This window comes from Cololabis saira, chromosome 13 (genome assembly GCF_033807715.1).
Source record: "Cololabis saira isolate AMF1-May2022 chromosome 13, fColSai1.1, whole genome shotgun sequence".
NCBI classification, from domain to species: Eukaryota; Metazoa; Chordata; class Actinopteri; order Beloniformes; family Belonidae; genus Cololabis; species Cololabis saira.
Genome location: NC_084599.1, coordinates 38320404 through 38347497, shown reverse-complemented (window position 1 = coordinate 38347497; position 27094 = coordinate 38320404). Strand labels below are relative to the sequence as shown.

Genomic DNA, 27094 nt, shown 5'->3' with positions numbered 1-27094 from the left:
AGAATCGGGAAAGGGTAAATATGCAATAAAAAAATTAAAAGATAAAAAAAAGTGTACCTTCCCTCTGACTTAACTTACTTTTTTCTTTTAATGCCAAACGGTGACTCACAAGTCTTGCATGTGCACGTCAATAATAAATCCAAAAAGTCTGGAAGCGCTGAAGTAAACTAAGTTGGATGTTTGATTTGATTTTGATTTGATTTGAAGATTTTATTTCGAACATGCATGTTAAAAAACAGTACAAGAAAGAACAGAATACAAATATATATATATATATATATATATATCTTGGGCAGACCTCACGGATCCACCAACATGCTTGAAACGGAGTAGGATTGAAGTAACCACTTATCGAGTCCTACCCCTGAATCTTACATACATTCTTACATATAACAAGATGAGTTTCAATAAGCTTACTTATAAAACACCCATCCCTATTTAATAACTGTTCTATACAGTGATATAAATATAAATATAGTCAAAATCAAAACAAATCAAAGAAAACAAAAGAAAACAAAACAAACGCCCAGCATTTAGTTGTGCTACTATGTATGTATGTAATAATAGAAGTAATTATAATGCATAGTATTACATTATTATATGTTTTAATGTCTCAAAGCCAGACTAATCATACGTATTGTTTTGAGGCCCATTGAAATAAAAGTTTCTTCACAACAAAAAAATACAATTAAAAATGGAACACGGCTGCCCCCAAGTGGCCAAATAACAGAATGCACACAGTGTAAATGATAATAAAAACTCGAATATAATCAGTCTGTTACATTATTATTATTATTATTTATTTATTATATTTTAAGTTCCTTGAGATAAAATCTCTTTTTCGAGCGAGACCAGGCCAAGAGGTACCGTATGCAAAACAGAGTAAAAGTTGTATTATTATTATTTTGTTTTCCTAATTCCTAATTTCAAATAATAATAATTAATAATAATGATAATGATAATAATAATAATAATAATAATAATGATAATAATGATAATAATGATGATAATAATATTCATTATTATTATTATTATTATTATTATTAATAATAATAATAATGATAATAACAATGATAATAATAAAATTTTATTATTATTATTATTATTAATAATAATAATAATAATAATATAATAATAATAATAGTAGTAGTAGTTTTCACTCGGGGGCGGAGCTGCTGTTATCTCGCATACAAGCCACAGCCCTTTGGTTACCATAACAACGGCCCGCCAAGCTTGGGCGGGGAGACGCGTCCAGTAACTTGTGATTGGTCAGATTTTTCTGTCGTTCGGTCCCAATCCCGCCTGTGATTGGTCGGCCTGGCCATCAGTCCTGAACCCAGCGCTGTGATTGGTCGGCGTCGGCGCTCACGACCCGCCTCGGGGAATAATCTCCCGCAGCTGCAGTCTGAAACACAGAAGGCTGAATCTGAGCGGAGATTTCAGGGGGAAACTTCTCCTGCTCTAGTCTGCCTTTTTAATGCTTTTTTTCTGAGCATCAGCAGTCAAACAAAGGCTGCAAGTAAACAGTCCGGAGGGATGTAGGGAGTTTCCAGCGGCTCACGATGGAGGAACCTGGCACAAGGCAAGTGAATACCGTTAGCTAAGTGAACTAACTAGTGCAGTAATGTTGTGTGCACGTGATATCATGGGTTTGTAGTGGAAGTGCAACAAAGTAATGCCAGAAATGTCCACAGAGAGGTGGAGATGTCCCTGTCGGACGAGGAGATTCCCCCCAGTCTTCCTGCAGACGGAGGCAGCATCCGCAAGGTGACACTTTCACACAGTTTAGAGGAAAAACATGTCAAAACTAGTCAGTCTGGCTCCTCAAACACCTCTGACTGAGAGAATAACTCATTACTTCACAGGAAATCACATTTATGCACATACAAAACCTCTGACTGGAAGAATAACTCATTACTTCACAGGAAATCACATTTATGCACATACAAAACCTCTGACTGGAAGAATAACTCATTACTTCACAGGAAATCACATTTATGCATATGCAAAACCCCATAAAGAGTTTATAATGTTTGGTGATTGTGAGATGTGCACAGTTACAGGTGGGCAGAGGTGGGTAGAGTGGCCAAAAATTGTACTCAAGTAAAAGTACTGTTACTTCAGAATAATATAACTCAAGTAGAAGTAAAAAGTAGTCATCCAAATAATTACTTGAGTAAAAGTAAAAAAGTACTTGGTGAAAAAACTACTCAAGTACTGAGTAACTGTTGAGTAACGTCTGATTTATTTTTTTAACACAACCATTCAAACAGACAAAAGTACAAAATAATCATCTTCAGGCAAATTAAATCAATAAAATAATAAAATTAATTAAAATTAATAAAAAATAAAAAATAGCTTAAATTAAAATAATCTTAAAGTAAATTCAAGTACTTTAATAAAAAATAAAATAAATAAAATAATAACAGTATAAAAAAATAAATTAAGCACAAGTAGCACAAAATTTCAAGCCTTTTTACTTTTCTTTTTTAACCAGAACTAGAACAAGCCCATGAACTCATAGAAACTCTGTGTGTGTTTGAGTCTGTGTAAATGTGACAAAACATGCAAAAACAAACATCTTTCCCAAAGAATCACCCAGTGATGTCATGAGATTGACGCGTACGCAGATAATAGGAATAAAAGAAAAGTAACAGCTCAACGTAGCCTAATGCAGCGGAGTAAGAGGAACAGTTTCTTCTTCACAAATCTACTCAAGTAAAAGTAAAAAGTATAGTGATTCCAAACTACTCCTAAAAGTACAAAATTTCCCAAAACTTACTCAAGTAAATGTAATGGAGTAAATGTAACTCATTATTACTACCCACCTCTGCAGGTGGGTACTGTTTTTTGTAGATGCCTACAGCCAGTACTCGAGTTGTAAAGAAAAATCAGGGGGGATGGTGGATTTTATCTTATGGGGACAGATAATTTGTGCTGATTACAAATGTAATATATGTAATATATTACAAATAATAGCAATGACCAAAACACCTGCAGAAATACTGCAGGAATGACATAGCAGCAGTTAAATGCAGCCTTCTGTAAGCTTTAAATATCCACTGGGCTTACATCAAATACATCAAAACACAACAATAAAAAACACTTTTCTGAACTTATCAATATGCCTCTGTCCTTCACAGGATAAGTAAAATGGATCACTGCAAAAACTCTAAATCTTAACAAGAATATTTGTCTTATTTCTAGTTAAAATGTCTCCTTTTAGTAAAAAAAAACTCATTACACTTAAAACAAGACTCATCACTGGAAAAAAACAACAATTTCACCTGTTTCAAGTAGATTTTACCTTGAATCTGCCAGTGGAACAAGATTTTTTTTGCTTGTAATGAGAAGATAAATCTTGTCCCACTGGCAGATTTTCCTACTTATTTCAAGTGAAACTTTACCTGAAACAGGTGAAAATTGTCAAATAAGTTATTTTTCTGGTGATGACTAAATGTTGAAATAGCAGTAAAACCACATTCATTGATGAAATGACATAAGGGATGGAAAGGGGGGGTGTCAGTTTTACAGGAGGGGTGATTTGGACTGTTTTTATTTCAGGGAGTATGCCATTCCCCCTCATCCCCCCTCAACTCCAGTACTGCCTATATCCACATGGTGGAAAATATAAAAACAGAAATGCAAAAACTGTAACCTGAAAACAGCCTTGCAGAGGAAGAAAAAAACCAGTGATGGCCCTCGCTTGGAGTTAGTAACAAGGCTGCCGGCAACAGGGACAAATACCTTGTTTGACCCTGATATCAGAGATACTCTTGTCTCCTTCTGCAAATGAGCTGAGAGTATTTACTTCTACAGCATCCAAAACCATTACCGTCATCCTCATTGAGGATCCTGGTTATCCCTGGTTGTGGAGCACAAAGGCGGCAGGTGGAGAAGCAGCTTACTTCCTGGAGCAGCACGTCATTTGCATCAACATATTGTGTTACTTTAGGCTGGAAAATCCCTCCATGAAAACTGTGACGTGCTCAGTATTCAGTTTCCAGAGGTGCGACCATAGCTGAATGTAACACGATCTTTTTGAACATCTAACTACGTGAAAAACACAAGACTATCATGCGAAGGGAGAGATGAATGAACCGGAAACCCCGAAACCAGAGGAATGATGGACAGAACCGAGGAGTTTGTTGTTCTGGATCAGCACCTAAAGATCAGGTCAAAATAATAAAGAAAAGAAATGGTCCTGGAGCACACCTACGTCTTTCAGGTCAGGGGTCACGAGCAGCGTCTCAGTAAGGGGAAGACCTACGTCCCTGGACAGGACTCTGGGGTAGGGCTGTTCGATTTTGCCCAAAAATAAAATCTCGATTTTTTTCTCTCAAAATCCGATTTTCGATTACGATTATTTTGTGAATTGACAAAAGGCAAAGAAATGATTTCAAATATGCTGTTTTTTTATTGAACATTTGCCCCATTGGGCTTTAAGTGCAAACTTTGCTCTTATTAAACCAAAAATGAATGAATAAAGTGCAAAACTCTGTAAAATAAGTTGAAAAAAAGTTTTAAAAAATATAATAAAATATAAAGTTTTATTTCTGAAAAAAGAAATCAGCAAATCAGCACTTGCAAACATATAGTAAGTTATATTTCCAATTAAATAAAACAAGACCTTTTCTAATTAAACTAAACTGGGTCTTTGCATGCTAAATAATAATGCAACCCATGAAGGAGGTAGAGGTGTGTAATGTCAGTCATTACATTTGCTATTCACATTTGCAAGTTTTTTGCAAGGAACACGAGCCGGTCTACCCGGTGGCATGTTCCAACGCCCCCTCCTACACTAAAGAGCCTCTCCGATGGGGCACTTGTCGCAGGTATTGAGAGGTATTTCCATCAATCATTAATATGTGTGCAGACGAGGTAAAAAAAAAAAAAAAAAGTGAAAAATCGATTTTACGAGTTTCACGTTTTAACATCGTTCTAATTACATAATCGCGATTACGATTTAAAATCGATTAATCGAACAGCCCTACTCTGGGGGTTCTGTTATCACATCAAGGTTCTTATAACTCCTGTGTGATGGTCCTGGTCCGTCGTCACCTGGTTGTTCAGCGGTCGTAAACGCAGCGATTCATCGTCCCACGGGAGAAAACAATGCGATCGCATGATGGTTCTGGCCCGGTTTCACGGGCTTCTTCTTCAGATTTAGTTTACATAGAGCAGATTGTTTTTATCGTGCAAATAGTTTTTATTCACTGTATTTATGTATTTATTTATTTTTTTATTTTAGTATTTATGTTTTGTTGTTTTTTAAGCGTAAGATTTGGCGACCAACATGAAGCGTTTTGTTGAAAACTGAACGGAAAGGTGCCCAACTCTGTAGTCAAAGTATTGTTGCTTTGTTGATTTTATTTTTGTCTAAGTTTATGGGGTCTTTAGGTCGGCTTTACGGGTCTTTGGGTGGACTTTAGGGTCTTTAGAAGGTCTTTATGGAATCTTTAGGTGGTCTTTAGGGTCTTTAGATGGTCTTTAGAAGGTCTTTACGGGTCTTTAGAGGGTCCTTTAGAGGGTCACCTTTTACTTGAAACTGAGACTTGCCCAGCATTGGTTGACTGACGAGACTCCAACTGCTGGTCAAGAGAGCTCCAGAATGAATGAAGAGAGAGAGAAATAAGACACTATTCGTGTCTCTGGTTCAACCTCAAGCTACAAAAAAACACACCAGAGCCTCCTGGAAGTTTTTTTGTCCCCTGTTTTCTGAATGATATTTACAACGTAACCATGAACGACTGTCAGCTGACCGTCTCTGGGACAACAGCCTCCATCTAACCGTGCAACGACTCTGAGTCTCGGAGCTGGTCTTCCCGGACCATGAATCCTCTGATTTGGTCCGTCATTAACGGGGCTTTAGTGTTTGTAGGAGATGACCAACGTCCAAACCCACGATGTTGAGTTTCTAACACGTATTTCTTCTAGGAGTGCTGATGATGAGGGTTGTGGTTGATTTTATTTGTTCATGGGTCATGACGGAGACGGATGAAGCTTTTAACAGTTGATGGTGAGAACTGGGCTCGGCTGAGGACTCCGTCCTCCCACCTCCGTCCTCCCACCTCGTCCTCCCGTCTCCCTCGTGGTCCAGCAGAGGCGGCAGCTCGGCCACAGGCCTAATCCACACAGGCACTCTGGGGATTAGTGCACGTGCTCAAAAACCCACTCCACAGGGGGTCGGGCAACGAGGAAGAGATAGAAGGAAAGAGTGTGTGAGAATGAGATGAAAGAAGACACCGGGGTACGGAGGGGGGGTAGTGGGCGTGGCCACGTCAAGCCCCGCCCACAAGGCCAGGAACTGAGCACGACTTTCGCCGTCAGATCACACGGCCCAACGTGAGAAGACGTTTCACCACCGGGGCCCAGGTTTTAAATCATCAGACACATTTAAGTTGTCTCACAGCAGTGGTTCCCAAAATCTTTCTGTTACCACGCCAACGACCAGGCTTTGAAAATCTACCCAGAAGCACCTGGGTTCCCGCCAGAGGAAACACGCCGGCACATTTTGGCTGATTTTGTTTCTTTTTTTCTCGGACCTGCGTGCACCAATCAGCTGCACTCGTTAACTTAGTTAACAGTGGAAACGTCACAGACGACAACTCACGATGCTAGTTTCTACATAACGGTTGTGTTTTTCTTCTGGGATTATTTGAAAAACTACTTTTACATGTGGTAAATTATAAGTTTCTTCATGTGAGATTGGCTGGCAGAGGTCTGGCTTTCAGAGGGTTAACATTTTTAAGAGCGACTCCATATGTTACGTTTATGATTAGGAAGGATGCTTATTTGAATATTAAGGTTTTAAAAGGTGGAACATTTTCAAAGTTTAGTATTTTTTATAACTGATTGATGAAAAGCACATTTATAACTCGTATGAGAACGGCCCCTCGAGGGGTCTGAGTTCTGGTCCCTGTGGAACTCACACTCAACAGCCATTGGCTCGTCTGCATTTGAGGGGGCGGGGCTTACTGATAGGTAATAGGGGGGTTGGTCTAGAGTTTAGGTGCAGTTCAGTCTTTTGTAAACAGAAATTGTTATTGATGAATTTATTGATCAATGAGTCGTGCACCTTTCAGGCTGCACATCCTGTACCTATTTTTATTTAAACAAATTAATTACTGGGCATGCTCAGAAGGGTGATGCCTTTTTAGTTCTTACATGGAGTTTGTTGCCTCTTTATGTTGATTATTGTCACTCCACAAGTTGTTTTTTTTTTGCTTTAAAAGTTTAATGACTTGTTTTCCTTCATTCATGATAGATTGATTAGTGATTTGTTAGTAATTGATTACTGATTGATTTATATCTTTTATTTTGAATATAAGCACACAAAACAAATAATAAATAAAACAGCAGAACAATAAATCAATAACATAAAAAAGAACAATAATAATTACTAAATAATAAATGTACCATCGTAAACAAAGTAGCCGAGAATTAATACATTTAATAGCAATTATGTTGTGTAATGCTCATATAAAGAGTTGGAAGAAGTAAAAAACTTAATTCACCACACGTTCTGTACTCGCAGTGGAAAACAGCCACGTCACGCTCTCATGTAACGTAGGAATGTATAATAATAAATAGTTACATCACAACTATGTCAATTAATGATGCTCAGAGGTTTCCATCATGTATTTCTCAGGTTTGTTCTCTTTAAGTCAGAGTTTCTCACATTTGTCAATGATTTAATTAATCAAGTGCATTTGATCAGTATCACCTGGCTGCAGCTCCTCACTCCGTCGTAGAATGGTGCTGTTGTAGTCTGGTTAGCTTCATTTTTGTTAAATAACTAACGAAACCTTTCTTGAAGTTTAATTTGCCCCTTGTGTTTTTTTCCTCTCCAGGGCTGCGACCCGTTTGCTCAGACTCAGCGCAGCAAGCTGCAGCATCGCCGCGCTCGCATCAACCAGCAGATCAACAAGGAGATGCGCATGAGGGCGGGAGCGGAGAACCTGTTCAGGTGAGCAGCTACGAGGCACGTCGTTCCAACGGGGCGACGCTGAGGCCGGGTAACTCTGAACTGTCATGTCCCTCCTGTCAGGTTAAGGCTCAGCTTTTCTTTCTCGCTCAAATCCTTGAACCTTCGTTGAGTTAAAACCCGTCCGAGTCATCGTGATTGGCTCGGTACGTTATGTACCAGTAGAGATGGCTGTGAATGGCAAGGGAACCAGACCCATTTCATGAGCAATAAAATCATTAAAGGAGCTTGAGGCTGGATTAATGAAAACAAATTGTATACGTTTTAATTTTTCTAGTAATAATGTCAGATGAAGCGTTCCAAACCAAAAAGAATGAACCCTCTAGTGTATCTGTCCGTTGCCTTGAACAGGCTGTGTGCTGCAAAATGTGCTGCAGTGCTGGGGCCACTTTTCCCGCGCTGTCCTGCAGATGTGACGTCACATGACGCTGCATGCGTGTTCTCTCCGTTCTCCCGTGCCGGCTTCGCTGTTGGCTGCAGTACCCCCAACGGCCGTCGTGGTGAAGGGTGGCGCTAATGAGTCTCATTTCTTAAAAGGAGCCTCATGCTCCTTTTAAATTGAGGTTCCAAGCAGTGATAAAAGACTGAGGAACTGGTCTCAGACTCCCAGTTTCTTTGGTGCAGCTCAGTTCTCATTGTAAACCTCTTGAAAAATGAACCTTTTTTTAACAGCATTCCTTGTTTTTCTTTTTTTTTTTCCTGCCGTCTCGACTGATTGGCTGCCGAACAAATACGAAAACACTGATTTCATACATTCATTCAGCTGTTAGTTTAGAAAAGGAAAGTTTAAACCCGCTGCTGCTGGAAGGCGTGAACGATGACGTCCTAAACCCGCCCGAATGTTGTGGTGGAGCGGGCGGTGCAGGACTCCTCGTTGGGGAGTCCAGGCTGTCTCTGTTTTCCTCCAGTTAATTAGAAATAAAGCGGCCTGGAAGCTAACGTGTTCTGACAGCGTCTTCTTCTGGTCTCCTAACAAACCCTTCACCTCCTTCCTCCCGCCGGGGTTACGTAACAAGTTAACGAGTCTGGGAGGGAAAGTTGCTTTTGTTTGCTGCTATTTTGTCTTAATAGTTTTACTATTGAACACATTTAAAGAATATACCCCGGTATCAGCATTTGTTGGTAGTTTAACCAGAGCATTTAAGCATCCTGGAGGAGGAGGAGGAGCTTAATTAAAGCGAGGAGCTGTTCTCTGCTTCCTCTGTGGTGCTGTGTCGTCTTATTGTCGGAAAGCAACACTCTTTAAGATGAAATTACTTTTAATTAGTTTAATTCATAAAAGCGTAACTTCAGATTTAACTTTATGACCAGTGCTACTTGTTTTTGACGTAAGGTTCCTAGAACTGACGAGGACACAGTGTTTCTCTGTGAAAGCTTCAGGAGTCTGAGTTCTGCTCCCTGTGGAACTGATGCTCATCTGCGTCTGAGGGGCGGAGCTTACTGATAGACCAGTTGCAGGAATTAAGTTGATCTAAAGTTTGACCCCACATGAGGACAGATGGGTGGGCTGAGTTCAGCTGTACCCGAGCTTTTATTCATTTATCTAGGTAATGGTCATCAGTCGGTTTTATTTATTTATTTATTGGTCAGTCGGCCGTTTTTATTTATTTATTTATTTATTGGTCAGTCGGTCATTTTTATTTATTTAGTTATCAATCAGTCATTTTTATTTATTTATTTATTTATTTAGTTATCAATCAGTCATTTTTATTTATTTATTTATTCTGTTATTGGTCAATCAATCGTATTTATTTATTTATTTATTTATTTATCGTTCAATCAGTCATTTTTTCATAATTTTTTTTTGTTATTGGTCATTGGTCAATCAGTCGTTTTTAGTTATTTATTTATCCGTCAATCTGTCTTTTTTATTTATTTATTTACTTATCCGTCAATGAGTCATTTTTATTTATTTATTTAGTTATCGGTAAATCCATCGTTTTTATTCATTTATTTATTGGTCAATCAGTCGTTTTTATTTATTTTATTTATTTATTTATCAATCAAACAGTCGATTTTATTTATCGCCCAATCCGTAGTTTTTATTTTATTTATTTATTTATTCATTTATCGGTCAATCAGTTGTTTTTATTTATTTATTTATTTATTTATTTATTTATTTATTTATCGGTCAAGCAGTCATTTTTATTTATTTACAGTGCCTTGCGAAAATATTTGGCCCCCTTGAACTTTGTGACCTTTTGCCACATTTTAGGCTTCAAACATAAAGATATAAAACTGCATTTTTTTGTGAAGAATCAACAACAAGTGGGACACAATCATGAAGTGGAATGAAATTTATTGGAAATTTCAAACTTTTTTCAAACAAATAAAAAACTGAAAAAGTGGCCGTGCAAAATTATTCAGCCCCTTTACTTTCAGTGCAGCAAACTCTGTCCAGAAGTTCAGTGAGGATCTCTGAATGATCCAGTGTTGACCTAAATGACTAATGATGATGATAAATGGAATCCACCAGTGTGTAATCACGTCTCCGTATAAATGCACCTGCACCGTGATCGTCTCAGAGGTCCGTTTAAAGCGCAGAGAGCATCATGAAGAACAAGGAACACACCAGGCAGGTCCCAGATACTGTTGTGGAGAAGTTTAAAGCTGGATTTGGATACAAAATATTTCCCAAGCTTTTAAACATCCCAAGGAGCACTGTGCAAGTGATAATATTGAAATGGAAGGAGTATCAGACCACTGCAAATCTACCAAGACCTGGCCGTCCCTCTACACTTTCAGCTCATACAAGGAGAAGACTGATCAGAGATGCAGCCAAGAGGCCCAGGATCACTCTGGATGAGCTGCAGAGGTCAGAGGTCAGAGGTCACCTACAGCTGAGGTGGGAGACTCTGTCCATACGACAACAATCAGTCGTTTACTGCACAATTCTGGCCTTTATGGAAGAGTGGCAAGAAGACAGCCATTTCTTAAAGATATCCATATAAAGTGTTGTTTAAAGTTTGCCACAAGCCACCTGGGAGACACAAACATGTGGAAGAAGCTGCTCTGGTCAGATCAGACCAAAATCGAACTTTTTGGCGACAATGCAAGACGTTATGTTTGGCGTAAAAGCAACACAGCTCATCACCCTCAACACACCATCCCCACTGTCAAACATGGTGGTGGCAGCATCATGGTTTGGGCCTGCTTTTCTTCAGCAGGGACAGGGAAGATGGTTAACATTGATGGGAAGATGGATGGAGCCAAATACAGGACCATTCTGGAAGAAAACCTGTAAAAGACCTGAGACTGGGACGGAGATTTGTCTTCCAATAAGACAATGATCCAAAACATAAAGCAAAATCTACAATGGAATGGTTCACAAAAAACATATCCAGGTGTTAGAATGGCCAAGTCCAGGGATCGGAAACCCGCGGCTCCAGAGCTGCATGCGGCTCTTTAGCGCCGCCCTAGTGGCTCCCTGGAGATTTTTCAAAAATGTTTGACTTTTTTTTCCTTTTTTTCTTCTTTTTTTTCCTTTTTTTTCTCTTTTTTTCTTTTTTTTGTTTTTTCTTTTTTTCTCTTTTTTTCCTTTTTTTCCTCTTTTTTTGTTTTTTTTCTTGTTTTTTGTTTTTTTTTCTTTTTTTCCTTTTCCCTTTTTTCTTTTTCTTCCTTTTTCCTTTCCTTTTTAATCCTTTTAACATTTTGACTTTTTTCTCAAAATTTTGACTTTTTTCTCGCCATTTGCCTTCATTCTAAGGCTTATACAAGACTTTTCAATTTTTGCGGCTCCAGACATATTTGTTTTTTGTGTTTTTGGTCCAATACGGCTCTTTCAACATTTTGGGTTGCCGACCCCTGGCCAAGTCAAAGTCCAGACCTGAATCCAATGGAGAATTTGTGGAAAGAACTGAAAACTGCTGTTCACAAACACTCTCCATCCAACCTCACTGAGCTCCAGCTGTTTTGCAAAGAGGAATGGGCAAAGATTTCAGTCTCTCGATGTGCAAAACTGATAGACAAACCCCAAGCGACTTACAGCTGTAATCGCAGCAAAAGGTGGCGCTACAAAGTATTAACTTAAGGGGGATTAATTAATTTTGCACGCCCAATTTTTCAGTTTTTTATTTGTTAAAAAAGTTTCGAAATATCCAATAAATTTCATTCCACTTCATGATTGTGTCCCACCTGTTGTTGATTCTTCACAAGAAATTACAGTTTTATATCTTTATGTTTGAAGCCTGAAATGTGGCAAAAGGTCACAAAGTTCAAGGGGGGCAAATACTTTCGCAAGGCACTGTATATATCTGTGAACTAGGGCTGTTCGATTAATCGATTTTAAATCGTAATCGCGATTATGTAATTAGAACGATGTTAAAACGTGAAACTCGTAAAATCGATTTTTCACTTTTTTTTTTTTTTACCTTGTCTACACACATATTAATGATTGATGGAAATACCTCTCAATACCTGCAACAAGTGCCCCATGGGAGAGGCTCTTTAGTGTAGGAGGGGGCGTTGTAACATGCCACCGGGCATCCCTCAAGCCAGATGCGGTAGACCGGCTCGTGTTCCTTGCAAAAAACTTGCAAATGTAATGAGTGACATTACACACCTCTACCTCCTTCATGGGTTGCATTATTATTTAGCATGCAAAGACCCAGTTTAGTTTAATTAGAAAATATCTTGTTTTATTTAGTTGGAAATATAACTTACTGTATGTTTGCAAGTGCTGATTTGCTGATTTTTTTTTTTCAGAGATAAAACTTTATATTTTATTATATTTTTTAAAACTTTTTTTCAACTTATTTTACAGAGTTTTGCACTTTATTCATTCATTTTTGGTTTAATAAGAGCAAAGTTTGCACTTAAAGCCCAATGGGGCAAATGTTTAATAAAAAAACAGCATATTTGAAATCATTTCTTTGCCTTTTGTCAATTCACAAAATAATCGTAATCGAAAATCGGATTTTGAGAGAAAAAAATCGAGATTTTATTTTTGGGCAAAATCGAACAGCCCTACTGTGAACCAGTCGTGGACCTTCAGGCTACACAGCCCAGCTTGGGCTCTGGGTATCGGCTCCCAGGGGCCACCTGTTCTCCATCAGCTGACTCAAAACGGGAAGTAATGAGGCAATAATTTCCTGTGCCGGGTTCTAGAGCAACAAGGAATAGTTAGGATTTAAAACCCATTGGGTATTTTAATTGGAGAGTATTTCCAGAATCAGAAGAGTAGCAGCCTCGTCATGTGCAGGACGGGAGTGGTTGGTCACGCTGGTGCTGGCGCCGTCTCTCTGACCGTCTGCTCATCTTGATGAGTAGAAGCTGCTGAAACAGCGTTAAAGTGTTGTTGTTTTAATACTTTTATCACTATTCAGACAAAAAAAAACTTCTGTTCCAACTTTTCACTCTTGATGGTGGCCAAATCTTCCCGTTTGAGATACAGATTCATTAACTTTTGTTTAATAAATGATTGTAAAGGTTTATCAGCGTTTTTGCAGTTTGACCTGATTCAGACCGTCGTCATCGGTGAGTGTAGTCAGGATTTAAGGACTTGTGTTCGTCCTAATGGGACTCTTGGTTAAAGAGACAAAGAGGACCCCCCCCCGGCACCCCGCCCCCCCGGCCGGCCGGTAAGCAGCGGCTTTGTGCCGCCTCCCGTCCTGTTCCCATGCAGAGATTCCTGGTGGAGCTGCACCAGCTCATCCCCCACTTATTTGTCTGGCAACGTCAGAGCTTTGTTTTTTGTTTTTTTTTCCTATCCTCCCCCTCTGCCGTCGGTTAGAACACACACACACACACACACACACACACACACACACACACACACACACACAGACCCAGCTTTTATTCCCGGTTTACTCCCAGACTGTTGGATTGTGGGTGATCTGGGGGTCCTGGTGTGCAGGACGTGTCTGAGGACTAGGCCTGTTGAAAAAATCGATTTCCCAATTCTAAATCGATTCTCATATTAATTCCTAAAAATGGATTCATATGTCTAAAGATCGATTTTTTTTAATTTTTTTTTTTGCGGGGGGGGGGTTTTATTATTTTTTTTTCCTTTTATTTATTTAGGTTTTTTTTTTTCCATCATTACATTACAACTTTTGGTTATTTTTTTTGTTTATCCCCAAAAAAGTTATATTTTGTTGGACACGAGAATAACTGGTGCCATGTTTTTGCCTTTAAATATGTTTAAAGGTATGAAAACATTAAAGTGTTAGGTTATAATTGCATAAATTGTCTATATTTCATTACTTTATTTACTGTCTTGGGGTTACATTTGCAAAAAATGCTAAAAACCAAATGCTCAAAAATTAAAAACCAAAATAGACCGAAAATGGAACAAATAAAAACGGAATGTGGGAAAAAATAAAACCGATTTCATCCGTCTCTGTTTCCTCCCTGGATCTGTTTGGTAATTCTGACCCACATGATGTTTCTGAAAGCAGTTCTATCAGCATTCTGGGAGCTGATTGGTCCTTACAGCATCATTAGCTGCCAATACTTGCTGTTGAATCTCAGTATAATACTAGTAGTAATATTTTGCATAACTACAGTCATATAATTCATGCAACAGCTCAAAAAACAGTTTTAATAACACTAACCCAAATCAATATCGGATTGAATCAAATCTTGATAATCGATTCTGAATCTTAAGATTCGGAATCGAATCTATTCTTGACAATTGAATCGATCCCCAGCCCTACTGAGGACCCATGAAGGAGGGTTTCTAACGCACCAGGACTTTAACAGCTGATGAAGATGTATTCAGTGCTGCAGGAACAGTAAATAGTTGAATCCTGGCCCCCCCTGGCACCAGTTGAGCCTTCCCTGAAAGATGCAACGCTCCCGGTTTCTTCTGGGACGAGCGTTTCCCCCTGAAACCCTGCAGCCGGTCGTGCGTGCGAGTGGGTGTGTGCAGGGATGTTTGGCTGCCCGGGTAAAGCTGACTAATCAGATTGCCTTTGGCCTGATCCTAGATATAGGTGTGCTAGTGCACGAGTGCTAGTGCATGTGAGGGAGGGACTCGGGGGGGAGTTTTCTGCTCCCACTGGATGGAGGAACATCAAAAATCACCCTCAAAACAACGCTGAGTGATACGGAAGAGTATTAGGGCCAGGCAGGAGAAAAAATATTTGAGAGGGGAAGATTTTTTTTTATTGTGCACTTCGAGAACAAAGTAGAAATGTCGAGATTAATGTTGAAATACAATTTCAAGAATAAAGTGGAAATGTCTCCTCTGGCCCATCAAATCCAGTTAGGAGCTAACTAACTAACTTACATCCTTGGAGTGGAACGTTAAGGGTACGTTTCTGAAGTTATGCAACTGCATATGTGTGATATGTGTTTCAAATCAATATCTTCATGAAATTTTGACTTTTTTCTCAACATTTTGACTTTTTTTCGAAATTGTACTTCAACATTAATCTCGACATTTCGGCATTTTTCTGGACATTTCAACTTTTTTCTCTACATTTTGACTTTTTTCTCAACATTTCGACTTTTTCTCGACATTTCGACATAATGAAAATAAAATCTTCCTCTTCTAAAATATTATTTTTATTTATCTCCTGCCTGGCCCTAATACTCTTCCGTAGAGCTCTGGTTGAACCTTAATGCAAAGAAAAAAGAAAGGAACGTAGGAAAGCCATCGCTCAGTCGTCGATGTTCACATTTCTGGTTAAACGTCTCCGTTGAATCAAAACTATGACTATGACTGCGTCCGAAATCCCATACTTCCACCCTAATGAGTATGCAAAATGATATGTGTTTCAAATCAATATAAAGCCGTAAAGCCAATTGATTTGAAGGTTGACTTTATTCTCGAAATTTTGCCTTTTTTCTCAACATTTCGATTTTTTTCTCAAAATTGTACTACATTAATCTCAACATTTTTAATTTTTTCTCGAAACACATAATGAAAAAAAAATCTTCCTCCTTTAAAATATAATTTAAATTTTTCTCCTGCCTGGCCCTAATACTCTTCTGTAGAGTGACGTCTTCAACTCTCTTTCAGCTCTGATTTCTGATTTATCACCAAAGATCAGTCGGTTTGAGTAAACTCAGAGGAATAAAACCAAACCTCAATCAAAGCTGAATTCTTCTAAAAGTGTCACCCATCACCCGGTGATGATCTTCAGCCTGCAGCTCGTCTCCAGGCAGGTTCCCCTGATAAGCTTTGTTTTGATCCAATGATGCAGTCAGTGAAAATAAATATATGTAATACCATGTTGGAGAGAATGGACAATAAAAGAAACTTGGGACAGTTTGAGTTTTAGTCCTCTTTTTTTTTTTTTACTTCATTCATTGCCAAAATGTATCTGATCGGGAAAGAGTATCGGAAATGTATCGGGAGCCAAAAAAAGTGATCGGATCGGGAAAAATCGGGATCGGCAGATACTCAAACTCAAGTGATCGGATCGGGAGCTAAAAAAATCTTGATCGTGACAATCCTACCTGGACTTTCTCTTCCATCATCTCCCATGATGCATCCCTGCATCCCTGTGAGCTGGTTTCAGCGCTGCTGATGTTCCACCTGATGCTGTAGAGCGACCCGGACGGGGGTCCAGAGTTACTTTAGGGCTGGTGTTTGCTGGCAGCAGGGACGGGAGACTGCAGGAGTTACAGACGGACTAGACATCCAACATCTTGGTTGTGTTGAACAGCGGTCCCCGGACGCTCCTGTGAGGGTCCGGGGTTTTCTGTATTTACTGTCGAGAAACCTTCAAGTCGTCACACATAAACTAGTCTTGTGCATCTTTTTCTTCCAGTTGTGGATTTTAAAGCATCGCTTGACTTGAGTCCAGTTCTTGGTTTAGTTTTAATCCATAATGACAGAAAAGGGCTTGTCTCTTATCTCTGCGTGACCCCGGCTCCACACACACCTCACTGTAGACTAATAGTTCTGGAGACCGGTCTTGGTCTCAAGACCGGTCTGGACAAAACTTTTTTTGCTCATGGTCTTGTCTCGGTCTCGGGTCTCTGGGTCTCTTCATGTCTCGGACTCGGATAACTGAGAGTCCGTTACCAAGGTGACGGAATCTGGTATCAGCAGTTCTTCCTCTTCTTAATGTACAGTTTTGTAAACTATTTGTATTTTGCATCCGATTTAATGTTTTGGTGCATCTGCATGTGTCTGTATTTAATTACAATTCTGTGTTTATAACGGCCTTGTTTGAATAAATACAGTGCCTTGCGAAAGTATTTGCCCCCCTTGAACTTTGTGACCTTTTGCCACATTTCAGGCTTCAAACATAAAGATATAAAACTGTAATTTCTTGTGAAGAATCAACAACAAGTGGGACACAATCATGAAGTGGAACGAAATTTATTGGATATTTCAAACTTTTTTAACAAATAAAAAACTGAAAAATTGGGGCGTGCAAAATTATTCACCCCCCTTAAAGGAGCTTGAGGCCGGATTGTGGCAAGATTTATGAAAAAAATCCGTATACATTTTAAGTTTTCTAGTAATAATGTCAGATGAAGCGTTCCAAACCAAAAAGAATGAGCCCTCTAGCGTATCTCTCCGTTGCCTTGAACGGGCTGTTGCTGCAAAATGTGCTGCAATTCTGTCCCGAATTTCCCGCGCTGTCCTGTGGATGTGACGTCACATGACGCTGCATGCACGTTCTCCCCGTTCTCCCGTGCCGGCTTCACTGTTGGCTGCAGTACCCCCAATGGCCGTCGTGTTGAAGGGTGGCGCTAGAGAGTCTCATTTCTTAAAAGGAGCCTCAAGCTCCTTCAAGTTAATACTTGTAGCGCCACCTTTTGCTGCAATTACAGCTGTAAGTCGCTCTGGGTTTGTATCTATCAGTTTTGACATCGAGAGACTGAATTTTTTGCCCATTCCTCCTTGCAAAACAGCTGGAGCTCAGTGAGGTTGGATGGAGAGCGTTTGTGAACAGCAGTTTTCAGTTCTTTCCATAAATTCTCCATTGGATTCAGGTCTGGACTTTGACTTGGCCATTCTAACTCCTGGATATGTTTTTTGTGAACCATTCCATTGTAGATGTTGCTTTATGTTTTGGATCATTGTCTTGTTGGAAGACAAATCTCCGTCCCAGTCTCAGGTCTTTAGCAGACTCCATCAGGTTTTCTTCCAGAATGGTCCTGTATTTGGCTCCATCCATCTTCCCATCAATGTTAACCATCTTCCCTGTCCCTGCTGAAAAAAAGCAGGCCCAAACCATGATGCTGCCACCACCATGTTTGACAGTGGGGATGGTGTGTTGAGGGTGATGAGCTGGGTTGCTTTTACGCCAAACATAACGTCTTGCATTGTTGCCAAAATGTTTGATTTTGGTCTCATCTGACCAGAGCAGCTTCTTCCACATGTTTGCTGTGTCTCCCAGGTGGCTTGTGGTAAACTTTAAACAACACTTTATGGATATCTTTTAGGGCTGGGCGATATGGACCAAAAGTCATATCTCGATATTTTCTAGCTAAATGGCGATACTCGATATAAAGCTCGATATTTTTTCTGTGCCTTAATTGGGGTTTCCCCCAAAGCATTATAGCATAGCATCTCTGTTAGCTTCATTTTTTCTGAGGCAAACCCTTAAAAAAAACAGTCAGTTTTAATACAAAGCCTCGTGCCAAATGTCACACAGGTTCCTTTATTAACAGAGGTCTGCACAATATCAAAATATATAAAACAAATGAAACAAAAATAAACTGCCTGCATATATAGAATAAAAATGCTTCTTGAATAAAATAAAACAAATATCCCTTTCCTGCATAACAATTAAATTAAAATACACTGTGCAATTAATACAATGTAAACAGTAACAGGCAGACTTTTCCACTGAGGTTGACAGTTGTGCAAATAACAAAACATTTGTGCAAATCTCAAATAAAACATTCAAGTCAATTTTTCACAAAATAAGCTATATCAAAATCATTAAAAAAAAATGTAAAAATCTTTTTTTTTTTTTTTTTTTTTAAATCGATATAAACGATATTGTCTCGTACCATATCGTGTTTGAAAATATATCGATATATATTAAAATCTCGATATATCGCCCACCCCTAATATCTTTAAGAAATGGCTGTCTTCTTTCCACTCTTCCATAAAGGCCAGAATTGTGCAGTAAACGACTGATTGTTGTCGTATGGACAGAGTCTCCCACCTCAGCTGTAGGTGACCCCTGACCTCTGACCTCTGCGGTTCATCCAGAGTGATCATGGGCCTCTTGGCTGCATCTCTGATCAGTCTTCTCCTTGTATGAGCTGAAAGTGTAGAGGGACGGCCAGGTCTTGGTAGATTTGCAGTGGTCTGATACTCCTTCCATTTCAATATTATCGCTTGCACAGTGCTCCTTGGGATGTTTAAAGCTTGGGAAATATTTTGTATCCAAATCCAGCTTTAAACTTCTCCACAACAGTATCTGGGACCTGCCTGGTGTGTTCCTTGTTCTTCATGATGCTCTCTGCGCGTTAAACGGACCTCTGAGACGATCACGGTGCAGGTGCATTTATACGGAGACGTGATTACACACTGGTGGATTCCATTTATCATCATTAGTCATTTAGGTCAACACTGGATCATTCAGAGATCCTCACTGAACTTCTGGACAGAGTTTGCTGCACTGAAAGTAAAGGGGGTGAATCATTTTGCACGGCCACTTTTTCAGTTTTTTATTTGTTAAAAAAGTTTGAAATATCCAATAAATTTCATTCCACTTCATGATTGTGTCCCACTTGTTGTTGATTCTTCACAACAAATTACAGTTTTATATCTTTATGTTTGAAGCCTGAAATGTGGCAAAAGGTCACAAAGTTCAAGGGGGCCAAATACTTTCGCAAGGCACTGTATGGATCAATATTGAGCCGCAACAGGTCTCGCAACCATAGACATATATACGTATTTTGAGCGATGAAAAACAATAAAATATATTTATTCTAATATGTCAAGATCACAATAATCTTCCAATTTAGAACTAAAATATTAAAGAACTAACACAAATAAAATACACTTCAATTAAATACTTAGTTTTTTTTTTTTTTGTAATTTATTTTCCCAAGCCACTCGGAGCCGCAGTTTAAGGATGAAAGAGCCGCGGGTTGCCGACCCTTGGTCTAATGGATGCAGAACGTAACCCCAGCCTCTACTGTAGTGCCTTATAATGCGGTGCGTCTTATAGTGCGGAAAATACAGTATTTGTATTTTGCGTCTGGGCAAATTCCCATGATTTAATCTGATTTAATGTTTTGGTGCATCTGCATGTGTCTGTATTTTTGTGTTTTATAACGGCCTTGTTTTAGTAAATATATGGATAACATTTGCATATTGTTGTGATTGATGTTGTGAAGCATCAGGTCCATTTCAGTGATACTGATATACGGTGTAATCTGATTACTATAATGGTAAATAATGTAATTTCAAGTTGATAATTGTATCTTTTAATATTTAAAATTCATGTTTCATCTCCAAATTCAGTCCAATTTAAATCAGTAACATTTACTATTCATTCCTTTCCTGAGGTGGAGGGGGGTGTTGGAGCTGGTTATTCTGCTAGAGGACTTTGGGACTAGTTAGTAGTCGTGTCAATCCTTAAAAGCACTGGAGTCAATCCTCCAATGGTGTAGAAATAGCAGTAGTGCAGTCGCCACACAGATCTGATCTCAGCTGATGGATGGAAACATTTCTAGTGAGTTCAACATCATCATCCACTTCTCTGTGTGATTGAGCTGCAGTTGAATACAAGCTCATATGGAAACTAGCTGAACCAGGATGATGGAATACAATCACGCAGGATCAGGACATTACTAGGTTTGTTTTTGGTCTCGGTCTTGAGCTGAACTAGTCCTGGTCTTGGTCTCGGTTTAGACATAAAACAACCTGCACTGAAAATGACAGAAGGGGATTTCAGATGGAAATAAAAGCAGTTTCAGAACAAGCGTCCAATAAAATACCTGCCGAGGGGATAAATAAAACCCGTGAAGCGTATATTAAAAACAACAGGGTGGATTTAGTGGGATGTCCAGCTTTAATAAGGTGTGAGCTGAAGCTGACGTCATCCCTGGATTTCTGAGGTGTGAATCATCGGACGCCTCGGACTTCCAGGAACAGAGATGAGAGCCGGTCAGGACCCTTTGTGTTCTGGAGGCGGCGCGGGGACGTCTGAGGATTAGAGGACAAAGGATGCAGGAGACGAGGAGGGAGGGAGAGCTGCATCCATTAAAGACGGCTCTTTCTTTCTAGTATGTTTATAGTCTATTTATTCAGTCTACAGTACACTTGTTCAGTTTCAGTTTCTTTTTTTACTGTATTTCTTTATTTTTCCTACTTAGAATTTATCTTTACCGTTTATTTACTAGGGGTGGGACGATACGGGTAACTCACGATTCAATACTGTGGCAATATGTGGCCCACGATAACGATAATATCACGATACACGATATCTACGATATTTGATATATTGTAAGAAATTTCATCAACGATATATATCACGATATATGTGACTGAAAAAGAAAAAATACCCATAAAAAGGAAAACGTCTGTAGTTATGCATTTATTCAATGCCAAAACTTGTATAGAGCCTCACTGCCTCCTAGTCTTGTAAATGTAAACACTGAACAGCTGGACAAATTGAAGTGCATGAACATTAGTGCGGTGACAGCCGTGTAAATCCATGATGTGTGTTGTAATAAAATATCGATATTTGCCTTCAGTTTATCGATTATTTATTGTGACAGAGAGCGCAACAATACAGGACTGTCTCAGAAAATTAGAATATTATGATAAAGTTCTGTATTTTCTGTAATGCAATTTAAAAAAAAAAAAAAATAATAATAATGTCATACATTCTGGATTCATTACAAATCAACTGAAATATTGCAAGTCTTTTATTATTTTAATATTTCTGATTATGGTTTACAGTTTAAGATTAAGATTCCCAGAATATTCAAATTTTTTGAGATAGGATATTTGAGTTTTCTTAAGCTGTAAGCCATGATCATCAATATTAAAATAATAAAAGGTTTGCAATATTTCAGTTGATTTGTAATGAATCCAGAATGCATGACATTTTTGGTTTTGTAATTGCATTACAGAAAATCACAATATTCTAATTTTCTGAGACAGTCCTGTATATTGCAATATCGATTTTTTTTTCCCCCCACCACTATTATTTAATGTGAGTTCATGTTGTCCAACTTTGAGCTGCTGTAACACCCAAATTTCCCCTCTGGGGATCAATAAAGGACTATCCTATCTTATCTTATCTTATCTTAAATGCACTTCTCTGTGAAAAGGATCCGTTTATTCCTGTTAATAAATATAAAAAATAATAATCCACATTAGTAAATTGTGAGGACGACGCCGGGACCGTTTCCTGTATCGATAACCTTCATTTTTATTCGATTTGAAGCTTCATAAATGCAACATGCTTGAAACGTCAGTGGAAAGTTGTTTCAGCCCAAAATAATTCATTATAATTACGTTTTTTATGTTTTACAGTCACATTTACAACTTAAATGGAGAGATAAATATAAAAATAGATCATCAGGTTAGGGTTAAACTGGAGGTGAGGGGTTTACAGGAGCCTCCTCTTACCGTCGTCATGACAACAGCCGGGATCAACACGGGTCGTCGCCGCAGGGGAAGATTACGTTCATTTACTTTTAATTAGTTTAATTTGGGAAGATATCTTTATCCTTTATTTCATTCATTAAAAGAAAAACTCAATATAATTACAACAAATCTCTTTCATTGAATGAAAGGGAACATAAAAGAAGACTAAGCCTATTTTATCTGTCCCTTTTTCCTAAGAAATCAAATTTCAATTAATGTAATAATAAAAAACAAAACAAATGACAAATTACGCAATTTAAAAAAAAACACTTTCCAATAAATGTAATAAAAAAAACAACCCACTTTCCAATAAACGTAATTAAAAAAAAAAAAAAAAAAACTACAACAAAGTTATAAAAATAGCTGTCGTCAAACACAGATAGTCGTATTTTTTTGATTCAAAGAAAAAAAATATGACAATGGTGCTAAAAAGAGAGAGAAAAAAAAGAGAACCCACCTAACGTAAGAATTATCATGATATTTCTTCATCAAACTGGCTTTTATTATTCTTTTAAATGTAATGTTTAATTTGCATTCTTTGGCTTCTGTACCCAGATTGTTCCATAAACTGACACATTTTACAAAAACACAACATTCCATTCATTCTGTCCTGAATTTAGTTTTTTTTTAAAGATCTGTTCCTTTTTAAGTTATACTTATTTCAATTTTTTTCTGTATATTGATTGGCAACATTTTTAAGATATAACTTCAGTACTTTGGTACATCCTGTCTTTGTAAGAGATGGTGTCAGCGTAACTATTGGCTGCGGCGAGGGCCGGGTCAAAGGTCATCCCTGGGGGGGGGGGTCTCTGGGGGCCGTCGTGTGGGTCATCTCGTCCTGATTGTTGCAGTAAATTATGAAATAAAAGCAGGTGAGACGCTGACCGGTTTCTTTGAGACGGACAGGTGTGTTTGGGTGGAGGGAAGTTGAAGGTGGTGGTGGTGATGATGAGGGTGATGAATCTACTATGTATTTCTGTCCCGCAGAGCGACGACCAACAACAAGGTGAAGGAGACGGTGGCGCTGGAGCTCAGCTTCGTCAACTCCAACCTGCAGCTGCTGAAGGAGGAGCTGGAGGAGCTGAACAGCAACATGGAGGTTTACCAGACGGACAGGTAGCGCACACACACACACACACACACACACACACACACACACACACACACACACACACACACACACACACACACACACACACACACACACACACACACACACACACACACATGTACACACACACACACACACACACACACACATGCACGTACGTGCACGCAGACCCGGGCCCGGGCAGCGATGGCCTCGGACATTCCAGGCCGCTCATTACACTAATGAGAAGGATAATTGCTGCAAACAAGCGTCCAGCGCGTCTTTGTGTCCTGTTTTTTTTGTTTTTTTATAAAAAACTTATAAAGACTTGGTTCCAGCTGATATCTCTGTTACCATGACAACCAAAGTCTTGGTTATTGTGTCGGTGACGGTTCCTGTCAGAGGTTTGTGTCTCAGGGTCGTGAGCAGGATAAGTCTGTGATTAGGGACATTAACGAGCCCATCGCCTGCATGTATCCCTGAGTGTGAGTGGGGGGATCTCGGGGCCGGGGGGGTTAATACCTGGCTTTAGCTTAGCTTATTAGCAGGATGAAACCTGCAGCCGAGCACCTGCTGGGTTTAACCCTGTACGACCCACCATAGTATAAATCCACCTAAGCATATTTTTAGATGCTATTCTGCCTTTTTATGGAGTATTTTTATTTGCTATGCATCAAAACAACCCATATAAGCCAGCCCTTAATAATATGGATGTTACAAGTCCATACTAACTAAATAAATTGCTAAAAAGTACAAATAACTACCAAAAAAATGTAAATGTTTTTTTAATTTTTACACATATTTTTCTAAATACAGAAATCCCATAACTAGATCTCTAAAAACTGTCAATGGAAAAAAGTATCACAGAAGTCTTTCAAACCACAGGAAATTGATCTGGAATTAATTCATACTTTAGTTTTTGAGATACATCATTTTATATATCGCGTTTAGATGTCGCGTCTTCATCCGGTGCTGAAATCAGATTCAAAACGTCGCTCACGATTGGTGGATCCATAATGTGTGTCTGTGTGTGTGTGTGTGTAGTGTGTTAACGGTGTGTGTGGGTTGTCGCTGAGATTGATTGATTGAAACCTTTATTGTCCCCTCTGGGGAAAATCAGTTGTCAAACAGCTCATGACATTTAAAAAGAGGAAGACAAACAGAAAAACATAATTGAGAGTAATGTTTCATGAAAATCTCTGATAAAAAGCAAGAACAAGAGCACAAATTCAAACCAACTAGTTTACCGGGGGAAAAACCTGGACTAAACTGGACCAGACTGCTGGGAATGACGTCACCTGACATGACACGCTGACAACGTGATGATGTACGTGTCGACGTACATCAACGTAGGACGAGCTGTGAACACGTACCGGATCGAGAAATAACCCACGATGTCAATTATGAAGATTTCCGTGTGGCAATTTTACCGGATTATTATGTGATTTTATTTCCAAACGATTTAATAGATTAAAACTCTGGGACACTAAATGCAGGATATGGAAGTGAAACTCTTCCTGTTCAACATGCAAAAATAATTATTGCTCTATTTTATTTGGTTGTAATTGTACGTTTGGAAAATCAACATGCAAACGGGTTGAAAATATCATGCAAACGGTTGGAGCGCCGGCGCTCCAACCGTTGTTCTGTCGATCCATGCTACCCGTCGAGAAATGCTACTTTGTGGTTCTGCGCATGCGCACAGTCGATTTTCAAAGTTTGATTGTCACGACCATCATTTCTTGGACGATGTAAAATGGATAATATGGGATGTTGAGTATTTGATCCTTCAAAATACATTACCCATGACATGAATTGCATTACACTTTCTGAACATTATACGATAAAGAGAAAAAAAAAAACATTCTATCGCTTTATTTGATATTCACTCAGTCATTCGCCTTTATTTAACCAGGCAGGTCATTAAGAACATTCTTATTTACAATGACGGCCTGGCAAGAGACAAGGACCACTTGGGGGAAAAGGAAGTGGGTTAGGGAATAAACACAGTAGAATTGTAGCTCTACAAAAGGTATTAGGTAGCATTTTTCGACAAAGCAGCAGTAATCGACAGAACACTGGTCATAAAGGGTTAAGAGAAGCTGATGGAGGCGGCGAGCGTCCGGGCCCGAAACCGCCGCCGGCATGTGATCAGTGACATGTGATCAGTGAGACGTTTGTGTTTTCCGCAGCGAGGCCGTCAACGTTCCCATGATCCCGCTGGGCTTGAAGGAAACCAAAGACGTGGACTTCACCGTTCCCATCCAGGTGAGGGCGTCGCCCAAAACACACAGAACCTGCTGGAAACACGCCTCGACTCCAGAACCTAAACCCAGAACCTCTGTCCCCACCGCAGGACCTGGTCTGTGAGCACTACGGGGAGGACGGCTCGCTGTACGAGCAGGAGATCCGGGAGCTGACGGAGCTCAGGCAGGTAGGTGAACGCCGCGGCCCAGAGGCCCCGCCCACTTAGCCTTCGGCTGCAATTGGGTATAGAGGGTATTGATGTCACTTTCAGAAAAAATAGCTGCAACTAGTGGAGAAGACGGGATAACAGCCGATTATCAGCTTAAATTAAAGGCAGTTGGACTTGACAGTGACCCGTACAGTTACCCCAAGAACCAGTGGTCCATGGACATTAATATTTGGTACAGTTACCCCAAGAACCAGTGGTCCATGGACATTAATATTTGGTACGGTTACCAAGAACCAGTGGTCCATGGACATTAATATTTGGTACAGTTACCAAGAACCAGTGGTCCATGGACATTAATATTTGGTACAGTTACCAAGAACCAGTGGTCCATGGACATTAATATTTGGTACGGTTACCAAGAACCAGTGGTCCATGGACATTAATATTTGGTACAGTTACCAAGAACCAGTGGTCCATGGACATTAATATTTGGTACAGTTACCCCAAGAACCAGTGGTCCATGGACATTAATATTTGGTACAGTTACCAAGAACCAGTAGTCCATGACATTAATATTTGGTACAGTTACCAAGAACCAGTGGTCCATGGACATTAATATTTGGTACAGTTACCAAGAACCAGTGGTCCATGGACATTAATATTTGGTACAGTTACCAAGAACCAGTGGTCCATGGACATTAATATTTGGTACGGTTACCAAGAACCAGTGGTCCATGGACATTAATATTTGGTACAGTTACCAAGAACCAGTGGTCCATGGACATTAATATTTGGCTACGAATTGAGTTTTCTGATATTTATATGCACTTTATTTCTACGCCGGGGAAATACACGAAGCAAAGCTTGAAGGCTTACAAAAGTCTTGGTCCGACTTCAAGGCAGGATTTGTTGGTGAAATTAAAGTGATGAGGACACAGAACTTTATGACAGTTTAACGTTAGCTACCCAAAAATCCAACATTACCTGATACAAAATGGGAACCACAAATCCACGTTTCGGTGCCTGGAATCCAGTTGTTTCTGCGAATTACAGCGATACATTTGTCTCTCTTAA

The 27094-nt window shown here is 39.2% G+C and overlaps 1 protein-coding gene across 3 annotated transcripts in view; it reads left to right on the top strand.

Moving 5' to 3' along the window:
* The first annotated feature begins 1419 nt into the window (after window positions 1-1419).
* The window catches only part of rhpn1 (rhophilin, Rho GTPase binding protein 1), a 38467-nt gene continuing 12792 nt past the window's right edge, over window positions 1420-27094 (top strand). For all 3 annotated transcript variants that reach the window (XM_061738844.1, XM_061738846.1, XM_061738843.1), the window contains exons 1-6: window positions 1420-1582; window positions 1695-1767; window positions 7854-7969; window positions 23502-23630; window positions 25797-25872; window positions 25961-26038. In XM_061738844.1, the coding sequence (XP_061594828.1) occupies window positions 1563-1582; window positions 1695-1767; window positions 7854-7969; window positions 23502-23630; window positions 25797-25872; window positions 25961-26038 (492 nt within the window). In that variant the 5' untranslated portion in view covers window positions 1420-1562. The remainder of the gene's footprint in view (window positions 1583-1694; window positions 1768-7853; window positions 7970-23501; window positions 23631-25796; window positions 25873-25960; window positions 26039-27094) is intronic.